Source organism: Amphiura filiformis, chromosome 11, assembly GCF_039555335.1.
Source record: "Amphiura filiformis chromosome 11, Afil_fr2py, whole genome shotgun sequence".
Classification (NCBI taxonomy): domain Eukaryota; kingdom Metazoa; phylum Echinodermata; class Ophiuroidea; order Amphilepidida; family Amphiuridae; genus Amphiura; species Amphiura filiformis.
Window position 1 is genome coordinate 33592685 of NC_092638.1, and position 18476 is coordinate 33611160.

General features: G+C 35.7%; 1 protein-coding gene across 1 annotated transcript; it reads right to left on the reverse strand.

The window, feature by feature from the left end:
* Nucleotides 1–3177: 3177 nt before the first annotated feature.
* Nucleotides 3178–14021, reverse strand: LOC140164756 (methyltransferase-like protein 27). Its single transcript, XM_072188124.1, has 7 exons — nt 13728–14021; nt 13467–13529; nt 12617–12748; nt 11182–11304; nt 10593–10728; nt 9490–9582; nt 3178–3576 (listed from the first exon to the last, which is right to left on the reverse strand). The coding sequence occupies exons 3-7, from the start codon at nt 12722–12724 to the stop codon at nt 3386–3388; spliced, it is 651 nt and encodes a 216-aa protein (XP_072044225.1). The 5' UTR covers nt 12725–12748; nt 13467–13529; nt 13728–14021; the 3' UTR covers nt 3178–3385.
* Nucleotides 14022–18476: the final 4455 nt, after the last annotated feature.

Below are 18476 nucleotides of genomic sequence, written 5' to 3' on the forward strand. Positions count from 1 at the left end.
TTTAGATGACCATAGAGGGAAAGAATTGTTTTACAGCTTCTATGGCGAAAATTGATCAAACCGATCACACGATGGTGCTCGCTGGAAGTTGGAGCTATCTCGAGTCAGCTGTTGAGCACAATTTGCCATTAAAATTACACGTCCGACTGTTATGAAATTTTGGAAGACTCTCTTTGGAAAAACAGCTCGACAACAGCTTTCCCGTGACATTTTTTACTTCAAATTGTAGTATGTTAAGGATGAACATTATAATTCACATGTGAGCCTCTATGGCTATTATTGGGTGAAGGGTTTTCCCTCAAGCCCACTAACTATATAGTCTATTGCTAATACCTACAGTACAGTGAGTGAGCTAAAGGTCAATCATCAATGGAGCGCTGTGTGTGCACTGAATAGGAAAAATGGACAGTAACTGCATAATGGAGCGCATACAACCAGTCAAAGTCCCCGTGTATTGTATGATGTAAGTTCTCGCATATTCATGAGGGCCGATTGTTCGATCGTGCCTTGTCTAACAATCACGCCAGCGTTGCGTGCCTTCGCGTATACGCGATAGAGCGTTGCGTCGCGATTACGCAATAGACCGTGAATATACACGGTAATTGCGTAGCAGTCTCGCCTATGGCAAGCCAAGGGGGCCAAAAGCGTGGAACAGCTACGCGTAGCTTCTTTCTCGTTACGAGCAGCTGTTTGACCAATCAAAATAGTCAAATTTAATCACGTGGTTGGGTCGTTAGCTGCGCGTAGTATAGTTATAGGTATCCTCTTTCACAATTATTATCTTGTAATTAATTTACGGAATTAGCATAGATAACGAACGGGTACTAAGGAGGCCAAATCACAGCACGTGTCAAGAGAACATGTTGCTAATGCCTGGCTAAAATGACACAAAGCATATTTATTTAGTGTTTCCAAGTTTACACCGTGTTTAATAGCAAGTAACTATATACTCGGGCTGTATTAGCGGTGCAGGGGATATGAAGGTCAAACAACAACTACTAGTACTACTGATGTAAAGCGCTGTGTAAAGATATTGCAGGGAAAGCGATATCACATGCCACTGTGTAAATATGGAGAGAGCAAAGTGGGACGGAAGGGGGGGGGGGTCCTAAATTTACAAAAGTCGGCGTCAATAAAATTGCGGCCCTCACTATTTCGGCATCAAAATGTTATGACCCCCGACTCCCACCACCGATACACCTTACCCCCTTCCGAAGAAAATGATAGCCCCCTAAATATAGAACAATCATCATTCTGTTCAGATATTACTTTAATAGCACCTATACACTTTTTTTGTTTTGCTGATATACTACAGATATTTTCATTCACAAAAATTAACAACGTAATATTTTGTGAGAGAGGATGTTTACATCCGCTCCACGTGTTTAAAACCGCGAATCTGATTGGTTAATAAGCTGCACGTAACGAGAAAGAAGCTACGCGTAGCTAGTCCCACGTTCTGAGCCGCTTAGCTTGCCATACTCGCCTGTCGCATTTCATGGAACAATCGGCCCTCATTATCGGGTGATACTGAGACTTTGATTGGTTGTACGCTCTCTGATTCTTTCTCCTCTGTGAATGTATAACACACTGGCGCCTATAGCGTAATATTCAGAAATAATAAATGATAATATTTATAATGCTTATTGCATGTGTACTATCATCCATGTTAATTCATACAGACAACCATTATCCATCTGTTGAAACGATTGGATGGCCAATAGCCGGTGGCGTGTAAATGTTACACATTAATTACATTCTACCATTGTGGTCTAGGTCTACCCCCCTATAAAAACTACCCAAGCTAATTTCGACCGCTCTACCCACCCCTTAGAGTATGTCATTGAAAATTGGCCGTATAAGGCGACGGGAAAAAACCCTGTTCTCATATACTAGTAGAAATTTATAATTAAAATTCTTTCAAAGCGATGAGAATTGGACAAAAGTACGAGAATTGAAAATTTTCTCATTTATACAGGGTGTCCCAGAATGATTTATACCGGGAAAGAAAGGTATAAACGGCATTTCTATTGGTCATATTGTTTTGCATTTTACATGTTTTAGGTTCTACAAATATTTAGCTTTCTCAGATTTTTTTAGTAGAAGTTAGAGAGGATTGCGTAAAAATGGTGAATTCCAAGTTTTGACAAAGCAACCTATTTTGAAAATCTGTAAAATTCTAAGCGTTCAGCACAAAGTTATTTGGAAAATGTTATGCAGTGTATTTGTTGTGTCCTGTTACTTCTACTAAATAGTCGATATCTATCGTTTATTTATGCTGTTACGAAGCAATCCTTTTAGGGACCGTTCACAAACACTTGTAAGGGGGGCCTGATGCAAAAAAGGGGGTCCCTGAAAATTTTTGACCCTCCCAAGGGGGGGGCCTGAAAAAATGACCACAAATTTTCCTGGAAAAATTGAGTTTATATGCTTTTCTATGGGGTTGACCCATAATTTTCATGTCAAAAAAAGGGGGAGGGGTCTGAAATTTTTGAGGTCTTACAAGTGTTTGTGAACGGTCCGTTATGGAATAAAGAATTTCCTACGCTTGAGTGACCTTAAACTATTCTTTCTTTGGCAGTTTTGAAGCCAATTATTGCGGTGTGTGAGTTTCTTCATTTGAAATGAAGGCAGAGATGTTTTTTTCATAAAAGTATAGAAAAGGTTCGTCCTTAGTGTCACAGCATCCATTTATGTCCACAGTATATTGGCAAACCCACAGCTACGTGACGAAGAAGATTAACATTTACTGCGGAGGATGCTTGAGGAAGTTGTATCCTCTGTAATAATGACATTTTTGGGTAAATATTGGGGTAAAAAACACATAAAAAGTATGTTTTTCAACCTAAATATCGGATGTCATATTGATATGTTTCACTTAATCCCATATTAAGAATTATTTTGCATTGTAAGCTCTACATCTGTGCAAAATTTGGTGTATTTCCTATAAAAGAATGTAGGATTTCTCCAATATATTGCCCAGTGCGGCTGGACGATGGTGATAAAGGATCCATGTGTTATGGTCCCTTTGCACTGTAAATTACACACATGCGTTTTCGTCCATTTTCAGTAATAGCAATGTCACGCGAAAACGAATCAAGCTATTTCCATGAAAGTCACAGAATAAGTAGGAGACATTTTAGACTATTGGCCATTATCTTTCACTTCTGTAGTCCCCTCTTGGGCAGAACATGAAAACATAACAAATCAAATCAAGTTAATCTTTTGACACATCGCAAATGATTACTTTGAACTTGGCTTTATCAAACAAGAGTTTTTTATTTGGATTTATTTACCTGCCCAAAGTTTAATTTACAAAAACCACATTATGATGCAGATAATCATTAGTTACATGGTTCATTTAACATGTTTAAACTTGGTTTTATCAAACAAGAATTTTGAAAACAAATGTGACACCGGTTTTGTCATGAAAGAACCCTTCACACGGTTTCCTGGCAACAAGGTTCCACTTTTCTTGAGCAACCATGTCTTGAATTGCCTCTTCCAATTGATTATTCTGAAACTCCTTGGCAGTCCAAAGATACTCTTCTCTCATTGAAATTACGATAATACCACCTATGGAAATATATAAAACGCAATCATTATGGCTAGGCTCGTAGTCAGGACTAATGTTATTTCAATTCATTGGAATAGGAATTGAATTGAATTGAATTTTAGCCATTTTTTAATTCCAATTCAATGCATTGAATCATTTTTTTTCACATTCAATTCCATTCACTGAATCGGAAATGTATGCAACATGTCGTCACTGGGCGGGAAAAACCTCATATGTACTTTTGGCCCTTGAACCTGGATAAAGCCTTGTAGGTGTGGACTTAATATTGAAGAGGTTGCTTCATCCATGTTTAAGAGGCAAAAGTACATGCAGGAAACACCCCATATTTACTTTTGGCCCTTGAAAATGGATAAAGCCTTGTAAGTGTAGACTTTATATTGAATGGTTTGCTTCATCCATGTTCAAGGGCAAGAAGTACATTATGAGGTTTTTCCCGCCCAATGAACATGTATTACCATTATGTCATTGTCCGTGTATTGTCAACTTTTAAACTTCCTCCCTGAACTGCTTCCTCCCTCATTATGCCCGGTAAAATGCATCAGTGTTGGTGGTAAGAATTGAATTTGAATATGAATCGAATTTAAATGCTGCGAATTGAAATTGGTTAGCAGTTAATTTCAACGCATTGAATTTGAATTTAATCAAAATGATTTAAACTAGAGAAGAATTGAATTTAAATTGCATTAATTGCAATTCTGGGTAAAAACCACATGTGCCTGCTAACGGTCAAAAATTTTTTATTGCATGAGGTGAAAGGGCTTTGGTAGTAGGTTACAAAAAGTCACATCAAAAATTCCTCCGGAGCTTGTTGCCATAGCAACGGCAGTTTTTATGATTTTCGTGATTTTTGCTTATTTTGGGGTGAAAATAAGGGAAAATATGTACTTTTCTTAATTGCTCCTGACTTTAAATGTGAGGTCACATTAAAAAAGCAACTTTACCACCATAAAGTATTATCTTTGTGCTTTCCCCAGATGCAAAAAATATTTCAATAATATTTCTCCATGTGCAATTTTAGGGCTGGGCAACATTGCCAATTAAGCACTTTTGAAAAAATGCAATTTTTACCCTATCTTTGAAGTCTAAAAACCAATTTTGCTTGAGCACCCAGAATTATTTCCTCTTTGATGGTACTTGAGCAGACATTGCCCCCTTTCAAATTTGGTAAAAAATCTCTGGGGCTATTTGACCTGTAAAAGCCAGTGTTGCCAGAAAGTTTGATAATTTTCAAAAAATGCATTTTTCGAAATAATGCATTTTTCTACATGTTTACTCATGTAACCTTTAATACCACCAACTTAATTGAAATATTTGCACACTTTGCACACATGATTAGACACACACTGCAACGGAAGCAACACTTTGCGGCTGGGGACAAGTCCTGTCCTGCAAAAACCGGTATTGCCAGACAATCTTACTTCATTAATCCAAATTTCCAATTTGTGCATTTTACAATATTATGTATTCGGTTAAGTTTATACTATCAATGGTAGTTGAATATAATGTGCATTTAAACATCATCTGATACAATACATGTTCAGACACATGAGCAAGTTTCTCGACAGGTGGCTTAGTAAGCCTTAGGCCTAGGCGACCTTGAGGATACTATAGGCTAAAGCCTAGTTTTGACCCAAAATAGTAATTTTTACATGGACATTTTTTGAAATATGACAAATGCATCTTGGAAAGTGTATCAGTTTATTAAGATGGATGTTAAATCAAAAAAGTGACCTATGATTTTGACCTATGACCTCTTGCAATTCATAAGTAGGCCTAAAATGCCGGTTTTCAATGATATTGTTCATTTTGGGTAAAAATGGACCCTTTTACCATTTTTAGCAATTTTTGCATTACAAAAGTTTTAAATTACACTTAACTTTATTGATAAATAGGGCTTCTTTAATTTTAGGCTATTGAGAGAATTCAACAAGTATGCAGTTTCCATGGCAACGACCATTAATGCTCATTTTAAGCAAATATCTGTGAAATAGAGCTAATTTCCCAGTAAAATTAGCAAAAAATGGGCGTAAAAGGCAGTTTCCTTGTAAACTGGCATCTCTTTGAATTCTCCTAATAGCTTAAAATGTTATGCCAATCAAACAATATTTGAGGCTTTATGATAATCCTGTCAATGAGAATACACGAAACTGCTGATTCTTGATTACGAATCCACAAGGCATAGCCGAGTGAACTCGTATCAAGGAATAACAGTTTCAAGTGTATTCGCTGATTTAAACCATTGCTTTATACTAACAATACGCTCTAAAACTGTGGATTCTTGCATATAAACGTATCAAGTGTTCATTCGTAGAAAATAATCTTCAGTAATGAATAGACGTCATAGCAATGGTTTAAGTACATTTTCCAGACATAATTTGTGTGATCTAGCCTGTAAATATATCAGATATTTTGTGTAATCTATTATGAGAATGATGAGTTTTAAACCTGACTCAACAGGCTTTCGTATAGAATACATCTACACAATTTTTAGCGAAACATGTCACACAAGGCTAACAAAGAATCGAGGCTATATTGTAGATGAATCCAATTTCATGCATTCCTACACCTCAATGGCAGCCATAGCTGGCCATAGCTGCCCCCCCCTTAGGTCTATCCCATCTGAAATGTGAAATGATGTGGCCTTGGCAGTGGCGGATCCAGGGCAGTCAGAGGGGGATTTGAGAAAAAATAGAGAAAAATGTACGAAATGGAGTGGCCCTCCCGTCCCACCTGGGCCCTGCATATTGGCGGGCCCGCAGTAATTTTCACATGCTTTTAGGACGAGGACCCGCCTTCAAGCAATGCCTAAAATAATCGCCTTTCCTCCCTTTTCTCTTCTCTTTCCCCTTCCCTTTCTCTTCTCTTCTCTCCTTTTTTTTTTAAAAGGGGGGGGCAGCCGGAACGAGGGGCCGGGCCCACTGCCCTCCCCCCAAATCCGCGTCGGGGTCTTGGCAGGGGATATGAAACTGCTCTCCTTCCACCCAATGATCATACCATGATACTTTTGGAATGACAATTTTTAACCAAATTGATAGCATATAGGCCTACACATACAGATAGAAAATTATCTTGAGGATTGTGTTAGAAACAAGGGGAAATCGGGAAAATAGGGAGTGTTTTAATTGCAACAGCCTATCATGACCCACTAGCTTCTTCACCAGTTGGATTATTATTTGCATTGTAAACATGGTAAATATTGTCTGCACGGTTGTTTCGATGTGAACACATGTGATGTTACCTTTCCACCCTGGACAAGTATATCTTCAACAGGTCCTGTATCAACGTAAAAGTAGAAGTCAAATTGATGGTATCAGAACGGATGTCTTAATTTAGGAGAGAAATTCAATAAGGGTGTCAAATAATGCAAATGTCAATATTGATGCCCCCATTGGAGTTTTAAGTTTATATTATTGTGCGTATCATTAATTTTACATGGCTACGTTTTCAAACAAATGCACGCATGTTTGACGAACTCAAAAATTACGGGTAAGCCTGTGGGTAAATTAATTGTCATATAATCTGGCAATACCATCATTGCCTAAGTTTCAAAACCTGTTTGTGATGGTGGTTAAAAAGGGTCCATTTTTGCCCAAAATGACCAAAATCATTAAAAACCTGCATTTTAGGCCTACTTATGAATTCCAAGAGGTCATAGGTAAAAATAGGTCACAGAAAAATATTGTGATTTACTTTTTTTGATCCAAACGTCCATCTTAGTGAGCTGATACACTTTTTAAGGTGCATATATCATTTTCCAAAAAAATGTCTATGTAAAAATTACTATTGTGGGTCAAAAGTAGGCTTAGTATCCTGTAGGTCGCCAAAGCCTAAGGCTTACTAAGCCACCTGTCGAGAAACTCGCCCATGTGTCTGAACCTGTATTGTATCAGATGATGTTTAAATGCACATTATATTCAACTAACATTGATACTATAAAATTAATTGAATAAATAATTGTAAAATGCACAAATTGGAAATTTGGACTAATAAAATATGATTTTCTGGCAATACCGGTTTTTGCAGGACAGGACTTGAACCCAGCCTCAAAGTGTTGCTTACGTTGCAGTGTGTGTCTAATCATGTATGCAAAGTGTGCAAATATTTCAATTAAGTTGGTGGTATTAAAGGTTACATGAGTAAATATGTAGAAAATGCATTATTTTGAAAAATGCATTTTTGAAAATTATCAAACTTTCTGGCAACACTGGCTTTACAGGTCAAATAGCCCCAGAGATTTTTTACCAAATTTGGAAGGGGCAAGTCTGCCCAAGTACCAACAAAGATAGGGTAAAATTGCATTTTTCAAAAGTGCTAAATTGGCAATGTTGCCCAGCCCTAAAATTGCACATGGGGAAATATTATTGAAATATTTTTTGCATCTGGGGAAAGCACAAAGACAATACTTTATGGTGGTAAGGTTACTTTTTTAATGTGACCTCACATTTAAAGTCAGGAGCAATTCAGAAAAGTACATATTTTCCCTTATTTTCACCCCAAAATAAGCAAAAAATCACGAAAATCATAAAAACTGCCGTTGCTATGGCAACAAGCTCCGGAGGAATTTTTGATGTGACTTTTTGTAACCTACTACCAAAGCCCTTTCACCTCATGCAATAAAATTTTTTTGACCGTTAGCAGGCACATGTGTTTTTTACCCAGAATTGCAATTAAAATGATTTTACAAATAAGAATTTAATCTGCTTGAATTGACTTTCATTTTCTGAATCAAAATAGCACTAGTCAGGACTTTATGAGAGGGTTACAAAAAGTTTACTTTTTACTTGGTCAATTCGCTTTACTTGCACTGAATAAAATTTGCTAGGTTTGCTCTTTGTTGTCTGCTATCATAACGATATGTTTATTTGACCAGTTTTCAAACAGTAGTTTTGTGTTTGAGGTAACAGCCTTGCCCATGAATCATTTAATTATTGTATTTAAAGCCACAATGTGTGATTTACTCCACAGCAACGGCCTGATTTTTTTTTTTTTCGAATTTCTACTTTTTGCACCATTGTATTGGCCAATGGTGTACATAAGTGCCCTGTGAAAGACTAAGCCTAAAGTGCTTTAATTACAGTAAAATTAAACATTTTATAATAAAACCAGAGATCTCCAGTTTTATTCTGAGTTCACCGATCGAGTGTTGGATAAAGATTTCTCATGCATGTGATCATTGAATCAGTGACGTATAGACTGTACGGCGTGTATACGCATATCGCGCGCTATTCGTCTTACGTCTTGACGCACAAACTGTGTGTGTGTATCGCTATTCGTATTACGTCTTGTGTACATCCCAGCTGCGTGAAGCTTCGCCTATAATCATGATAATAATACGATTGGCATTTCAGGCGCTGGAATGTGCAAATCACACATCATGGCTTTAAGTAACGATGCACCCTTGTGTAATCAAGATTCAAATTCAAATTTGATAAAGACATCTAACAGACGCCGAAACTTAACTTAACATGTTTCTGAACAGGAAATTCATGTATGATGATTTTGTTATAATAGCTAAAAGAGAAAATGCTGCATTAAATCACAAGCCACTACTACATCTATGGCGTAGGAAGTTTATGGTAAACAGGTAAAAAATGAAGAAAGATGATCTACTGTAAAAACTCGATAGTTAGCATATGTGCTTACTATCGAGCGCTTTTGAAAACATGACATTGTGCCAAAGTCCGGCGCTTTACCAACTGAGCTAATGAGTTTGAGACACGAATTTGCAGGTTTACTTGTTCATATATAACTATGTGCATTCCATGATTTGCTCAAACCCCTTTACACTTTTGTGGGTGGGGCACTTCATGTTTGCATGTTTTAACAGTGCTCGATAGTAAGCACATATGCTAACTATCGAGTTTTTACGGTATCTGTCACAGATCAATAACACGATCAATAACATGATTTACCTGGCTTAACAATTCTTATCATCTCCGGAAAACAAGATTGGTTCAGATGACCAGGAACAAAGGAGCCACAGCACACTAATCCATCATATGTATCTGAAATGCATAATCCACAATTATCTGTTTTATGATTACCGATTCAAAAACGTTGTTCTATTTCCAAAACGCGCGTTACTTTGTGTAGAAATTGAATATACATTCTAATGTATCTCTTTGAAAAGCGACGCGTTTGAGATTGTGCCGTATTCAGACGTAAACTCCGCGGTAAATAGCCAGTGCGAGTTCTTTAATTATTTTAGCTTTAAATGGATAGAAGCTTTCCTAACATTTATTTTGTAATATTATTTCAGAATTTTGAGTAAAGAGTAACAAAATAACAGTTTGATGGACAACGTTCAATACCGTAAAACATCGTCTACAAGCATAAAGAGTATTTTTGATGACAGCTTAATTAACCCAGGCGCTCTTCATAAACCAAATCATAACATTATGGAATTTGAGCAAATAAATTACCGAAACAAGCGTACACAAACAAGTATTATTGTACGTCCAATGTATTGCATTAATTGGCACAGTTACTGCTGTTTCGTATTGATTTAGCTTTCATCAAAAACACTCTATATGCTTGTAGACGAGGTTTTACGGTATGGCTTCAAAGTGAAGCATCGATCGCCTGTCGCTCAAAAATTGTCAGGTTTGTTTGTTTTTGCAAGTGTTGTTAAACTATTTAAAATATTTAAAGCATGTAGATTATTCCGAGGTTGTTTAATAATATTTTATCCTACAGATAAATGTAAATGGCAAAGTGAATTAATGGACAATTTTGTGGGAACAAGAAGGACAGATATTTGTATGTATAGCCTCAATTTCAAATTTACAAATGATTTAAAATTAAGATTTTATTACAGAACAATACATAGAATTCTCGGAATAAATGAAATGTTTTTAAAATGAATAAACGTCAAAACTATTTATCTATATTTTGTAATGAAAAGAAGGAGTTTTATTTTGTTTTGTGTTATGTTTTCTTCAAAAATTTCCCGCCAATTTTTAGCGCGATCAAGATAACTTGACACATAATCCGGAAGCAAAGAGCCTAGACTTACCGCATTTGATATCCAAAGGATCTGAACCAATCTCGGAGCAGATCAGTGTTTTGTAAGCTTGTTTTTCCTCACTGACTTTGAGGCTATTCGGTGACATATCAATGGCATCTATGTTAATGAATTGATGAGTTTTAAGCTGAAATACGACAAAGAGAAATATCAAGAAAGAAGCATAAAAAATGTGTTCTAGTTTTGTTGTTGTTGGTTCTTCTCTATGTCATTTAAAAGTTAAGATAAGAGAACAAAATACTGATATGCTTGATTCGGATCGCAAATCAACATATTAAACTAAAATAAGTTAATTTGGTTGTTTTTAAATTTAAAAGTACTTAAAATGATTAAAAGTAAGCAAATTGGTTCGTATGTGCTACAAGGTTTAAGTTTAATAGGCCGATGAATTTTACTTCATGTAAACATTAACTGTTCATGATTACGTTTAAATTGCTATTAGATTTAGCAAGTTTTTTACAATATCAGTTATCAGTACTTTCAACAAAAAGATCATGTTAAGGATGATAATGATGATGGTTTAGCATTTTTTGTTACGATCCATGCACGGGATCATATATCAAACCAACACTACCCCTACCTGCTCGCCTACCAAACCGGTACCAGAACAGAAATCGAGAATCCGGGCATTCTTGTCTGGGAGGTGATTAGCAAGTATACTTGCAGCAACTTGAGGTCCGTTGTAGCCAAATCGTTTGAAGTCCTGAAAAGTTAACCAACATATAGTAAATCTCGCAGATAATAATATTATCAAACACCCAATAGCTTCATTAATACCATAATTAAGAACATTCAGCGAAAGTGTAAAAAAATAATTGTTTGTAAATTGCTTAAAAGTGAAGGATAACCCAGCAAACACAAAACGTTTTCGACATCATTCGCAAAAGGTTGTAAAAGGTTGTCAGAAAACGTTTAAAAGTCGGGTTATATAAAGGGTATATTAAGAGTATAAAACGTTTACATATCCTTAAAAAGCATTTTTTGATAATCTACTGCTCAGCAAACAAAAATGTTTTACAGAAAACGTTTGAATGTCGGGTTATATAAAGGGTATAAAAACGTTTTAATAACATTCCAAAAACATTCTTGAAAACTTGATACAAAACATTCTAAACAGAATGTTATTTTGGGGTTGAAAAAATATTTTGCGAAAAATGTTGCCCAAAATATTTTCAATAACGTTTTAAAAACGTTTTCATGACCTTTGTATAACCCGACATTTAAATATTATTAAAAGGTTTAAAAAAACATTTTAAGAACATTTCTGTGTTTGCTGGGTTCAAACATTTTAACATAATGTTATTTTAAAAGTATTGACACAATATTTGGCAAAAATGTTTATAAAAATAGTTTACAATAACATTTTTTGAAAATATTTAAAAATATTGTTGTAGTGTGTTTTCATACAAAACGTTTAAAAAAGGCTATCATGACCTTTTTATAACCAGAGAAGACACCTTCTCTGATATAACCCGACATTTTAATGTTATTAAAACGTTTTTACCTAAACCAAAAGCCAAAATATAACTTATTTAAAACGTTTTTAAAACGTTTTTCTGTTTGTTGGGAAGTCATTAAAATTGTCATTGTGGCATTTTTGAAGTGAAACATTTGGCAAAAAACGAAGAAAACAGCAGTGTTGACAAAGTTGAAGCCCCATTCAAATACATGTAGCTAAATTATATACTGTATGTCAGTATATAAATTACAGATTCATGTAAAATTATGACTTAAATAGACAGCTTTCGACTGAACCACTAGCAGGCTATGTTAGCACATCTAAGTTTATGTCAATGACAAAAGTACCAAAAGATGATTTCTACGATCGGCCGGCTGAGCAAATCGCTGAATGGGCCTTTAATATTTAAACAATGCTAAATACTTATAGAGATGGCATCAGATTCAAAGAGGTGTCCAAATACGCAGGATACATACATTAACCCAAATGTTGATAAAATTATGTGTTCTTTTCCAAGAGCAAAGATATTTTTTTTTACACAGCAAGGAAGAGTTACCTGGTCATAAGAATCTGCCCATTGATCATATAGAATGAACAATTCGTCATGGTTAGTCGGCAGTCCCTGGTTGTAAGTTGATGCAAACATATAATCCACAGTGCCCATATTGTTGTCTTTTTGCTTCAAAACCTGGAATACACGTCACACATATGTCATACTCTACTGCATTAATTAGTATAGTACAAATAATTTCCATGTGTAAAATGTTTGAAATCTCTTAACCGGCAGTTAGATGCATGGAGACACTTTTCCGTAAAAAATCTGTTACTGGTTGAAAATTCCGTGAAAAATCTGTGTTGGATTACTGATTTTCACGGATTTTTCAACCTTTCATAAATGTGTGTCTCCTACTGATATCTCGGAACCGGCAATTATCGCAGGAAATCAAAATTTTGTCACAATATTACAGAAACCCCAATGTATAGCCTACACTTTAGTCTGCAGCAATTTGCATAATATGCAGAAATGTGATTTTCAATATAATTTATATACATAAAATAATGTTCTACAGATGGTTAGTTGTTTACGTTTATTGCCAGAAATGTAATGATATCTAAAGACACATGAGCTTTTACACAGTGTTACTCTGAGGAAATAATTTAATATAACTAAAATTAAGCCCATAATATTGTTTAATTTTAACGGTATTATTATCTTTAATAAAAAAGTTAATCAGAATTTTAAAAAAACTGCATACAAACTGCATATTATGCACACAGGTGCCTAAAATGTCATATATTTACTATCTCCGTAAAATGTTGATACGAAAACAAACTATTTTGATTTGTTTATAAACGTAGGTTTTCATTAAAAACTAGTGAATTCATTTTATGGAATTGTCACTTACCCAACTAGCTGCAGCTCGATAAAAGTGCACAGCTGATGTACTGATATCAAGTTAAATGGTATCCTGTTTAAAAATGTTAATCAAAATGCAAAATACTAATAACAAATAATAATAAAATAATATAATGCAATTTACATAGCGCATTATGCAAACTGAGCCTCGATACGCTTCACAGAAAAGAGACAAAAAAAGCTACACATGTAGGCTACAAGCTTTGAAATCCAAAAGATGTTTTCGAGTAGGATTATTATTAGAACTTACCTAAAATCCTGGCATTCTCTTTGGTTTAACAATCTGAATTAAAGGATGTACCTGTCCAGCAAGATAACGCTATTAGAAGAAAAAATGCCTGCTTACCCTGTATAGCTTTAACACACACCAGCGCCTATATTTATGAGCTACGTGTGTTTCATAACTTGAGGCCTATAATTGAAGACAGAGATAAAAAAAAGACTAGTTTGCGTCTGACGTCGCTGTCAATCAAATTCCCTGCGATCCTTGATTGGTTAATAGCGCGTAAATGGAAGGCCGATTTATCTGGTGCCGATCGGAGAAAAGGAATAGCACAAAATGGCGATTACGTACTTTTACAAGGCAAAAAGCAACTTTTCAAGGCATGGTGCATTCGCGAAAAAAAGTTTCCTACTATAAAGACTTAACTTTTGAGATGGTTTGTATGTTTGAAGGTGCAAAATTAACAATAAGGCGCCCGGTTTTATCGCCGCGTTCCATCAACTCACATCATCACGACACTTGTAAACACACCGTGCTCGAGTTTGATTGACAGATGACGTCAGACGCAAACTAGTCTTTACACAGCCGTGACGTTAGTCACGGCTGTGTCTTTTTTCTTACAGGTTCTTTCTTTCTTTCTTTCTTCTTCTTTCTTCTTCTTCTGTCAACCATTACATTTGCTCTAGCACTCACATGCTTACATCGATTTTGACCTAACTTCGTCACAATGATCATTGACCTTGCCCCTACATGTCACATGAAACTCGTGTGGTCAAAGGTCATGCTGGGGTCACAGGGGTCAAAAACGTGATTTCAACTCAAAATGCACCTTCTCCTACAAATTACGTAGGACAGTGACGCAACTTGCACACATGCATTGTAATTACCCAGTGTCTATAAGGTGTACACATATTTGGGGTCAAAGGTCATTAAGGGGTCACTTCCGGCATAAAACGGAATACCTTCAAATTTTTTTATCAGCTCAGAAAAACATAGGACAGTAACGGTATGTTCACATTTGAATTGCAGTTACCCAATGTACATGTGGTATTTTTTATTTGGGGTCAAAAGGTCATTAAGGGGTCACTTCCGGTTTAAAACAAAATACCTTTAAAATGCATCTTCTCCCACAAATTACGTAGGACAATGACACCACTTGCACACATGCATTGTTATTAACCAGTGTCAATGTGGTGTACACAGATTTTGGGTCAAAGGTCATTAAGTGGTCACTTCCGGTATAAATCGAAATATCTTCAAAAAATTGTATAAACTAAGAAAAACATAGGAGAGTGATGATATTTTCACACATGAATTGCGTTTACCCAATGTATATATGGTATTTTTTTATTTGTGGTCAAAGGTCATTAAGGGGTCATTTCCGGTATAAAACGAAATACCATTTAAAATGCATCTTCTCCCCCAAATTACGTAGGACAGTGATGCCACTTGCACACATGCATTGTTATTAACCAGTGTCAATGTGGTATACACATATTTTGGGTCAAAGGTCATTAAGTGGTCACTTCCGGCATAAATCGAAATATCTTCAAAAAATTGTATAAACTAAGAAAAACATAGGAGAGTGATGATATGTTCACACATGAATTGCGTTTACCCAATGTATATATGGTATTTTTTTATTTGGGGTCAAAGGTCATTAAGGGGTCATTTCCGGTATAAAACGAAATACCTTTAAAATGCATCTTCTCCCACAAATCACGTAGGAGAGTGATGCCACTTACACACATGCATTGTTATTACCCAGTGTCTATGGGGTGTACACAGATTTGAGGTCAAAGGTCATTAAGGTGTCACTTCCGGTATAAAACGAAATAACTTCAAAAAATTTATCAGCCAAGAAAAATATAGCACAGAGACGGTACATTCACTCATGAATTGATGTTACTCAGTGTATACGTGGTATTTTTTATTTGGGGTAAAAGGTCATTAAGGGGTTACTTCCGGTCTGAGACATAAAAGCCTTCAAAATGCCTCTTCTGCCATAAATAACATGGCAAAGTGATGCCACGTGCACACATACGTTGACATTAGCCAATGTTTATGGGATTTTCATATATTTTGGGGTCAAATGTCATTAAGGGGTCACAAAACGGCTGTGTTCGTGGTCTTAGACCACAGCTAAGTCTAGTTTTTATCTCTGTCTTCCAGTATAATATTATTCTCTAATATTATTTTCGTAATGCTTATTGCATATGTACTGTGTTAATTAACCCTGACCATGCAGTGAACACGGTGAAACACACCATTGCACAAATTAGTCTCATTTGTATAAGTTCAGTAACATCTATTCAACAATCATACGAGCAGCCCCAGTGATTTTATTTCATTGACTAAATTGCTTTGCTGGAATCAATATTTTGCTGCCCTGCCTTCTGGTACATTACGTGTGATATTCATTGTTTTAATGAGTCAAGCCAACCGTTTTGGTACACATAATAATATGAAACCAGGATTTGACTTTTGGATCAATGGTGTCGTGTATTTTATAATTCATGTTTTCAAGTTAATATAAGGTGATTTCCAAGGTGTAAAAAAACCAATCATACGAGCAAATTTGACCTATATAATGAGCTTTTATACCTAAGACATTTAAAAGGTCATTCAATTAATGTATAAACATATTGAGGTTAAAGAACTGGGCCTTATAGATGAGCATTATAAAGCATCTGACGTCATGACGTCGATGTGATTGATTGCTGACCTGCGCAGTACGCAAACTAGTCTTTTTATTTGGGTCTTCAATAATTATACCTGAAATGCTGGCAAGTTTGTTAAAACAGACATGAAAAGCATCAGGCTTATGCAGTTTTGTTATCCAAATTTACACATTTTCAATTTTTTGTCAAGCTGTTTTGGTCCTTTCAAGGCCGAATTCACGCGGTTTTTTAGACAGTTTTCAAATTAGCCGTTCTCATGCCTGTAAAAGCATCTGTAATGTATCACACACCAGCGCCTACATCATAATATTCAGGAATACTAAATAATAATATTTATAATGATTATTGCATATGTACTATTATCAATTTTAATTAACCAGAGAAATACAACCATTGCCCAGCTGTTGAAACGATTGGATGGCCAATAGCCGGTGCGTGTAAATTTGACATACATTACATTATACCCTTGTGGTCTTTGGGACCTAAAACCACCTCAAGCTAATTTCAATCCTTCAATCCAACCCTCGTTTGTTATTGAAAATTGGCACGATAAGGCGACGGGAAAAACCTCATACATACTACAGTAGTAGAAATTTATAATTGAAATTCTTTTAAAGCAATAAGAATTGGACAAAAGTATGAGAATTGAACTTTTTCATCCAAATGAATGAGACATACCAATTAACGTATTAATTTACCTGTCACGTTGTTTTAAATGAGAATATTTAACACTTATGTCAGGTTGTTGACATGTTAATTAATATTTCTAATTCATTTGGATGAGAACGTTTCATAGAAACAAGAACATTTTCAATTCTCATAGTTTTGTCCAATTCTCATCGCTTTGAAAGAATTCTCATTTCAAATTTACACTAGTCAAAGGTACCACTGCATGGCTCAAGTGGGCACTTTCACATGACTTTCTTTTGATCACTTATTGACAGTAGCATGTCCGATGAAGCGTGATTACGCTGTCAGGTCAGTTACCGATTGAAGATTCACGCACGCTCTGTACGTTCACTTGGGATAGTCGACAGGTACTCATACGGGCAAGCTTGACCACGCTTAGCAACTTTTTGAAAATGCACCAAATTTCAAATACTGGTATCAATCTTTATCAAGAGCTTTTGGTATCAAATTAGAGCTAACAAGATTCTGCATACGACCATATCAATCAAATTGTTATTGTAAATCTAATCTGAATCTACCTTACGAATATGATATCCTCTGTAACATTTTTTATGATTTGGATCATATTTCCATTATCCTTCGCATTACCTCGCTACTTTTCTTGGAGAGTTTATCGTTTCCGTCTCAGTAACCTTTCGAAACAATCCGCACCCCTTGGTAATAGTATCCTAGTTTGCAGTACCTGCAAGACCACTGGGCACAGCATGATATGTTTGGTTGTGAGTGCATGGATCATGTTGATAACAGATCTAATGTTGTAGAATTTAAAGAAATCTGTATCATAATAATGGACCGCATTGAAGTCAAAGTAATTATCTTATACTGTATCGTTTTTGGGGCGCCCGTAACGGCGGGGCACCTTATTGGCATGACTTTGTGAAAAGCTTCTAATTTCACTCTTGCTAGATTTACTTCGCAATTGTTTTGCTAAAAGTATGCCCAGAAAAAAAAAAACCACAATTTGCTTGGATTTTATTTTATTATTGTTTTCTGACGGGATAAAATCTTGCGCGTATATTCTTTGTTTCAAATACAAAATTAATGGACTTATAAAAACTCCAGATAAACCGAGACCTTTGACCTTTGAATGGATTACACCAGTTTACCGCCTCTTAGAACCCGATAGACGGTGACCAACACTATGGACTACAAAAGCCTAATCTCAATGGCATAGTCCAATAACCTCAAATAAACAATCATAGTGCAAAATTTGACCTAATTTGCAGAGTATGAGTTTTTGTTTCAAAGTCATTTAATGAATGTACAAATGTACTGGGGTTAAAGAACCGTGTGCTGATAGATGCGCATGTTGTGGATCCTAGTGCAAGGTGACCATAAGGCCAAAAAAAAAAAAAGAAGAAGTTTGCTTGCCCTCAACCGACCGGCCGTATAAATTTTGGAAATC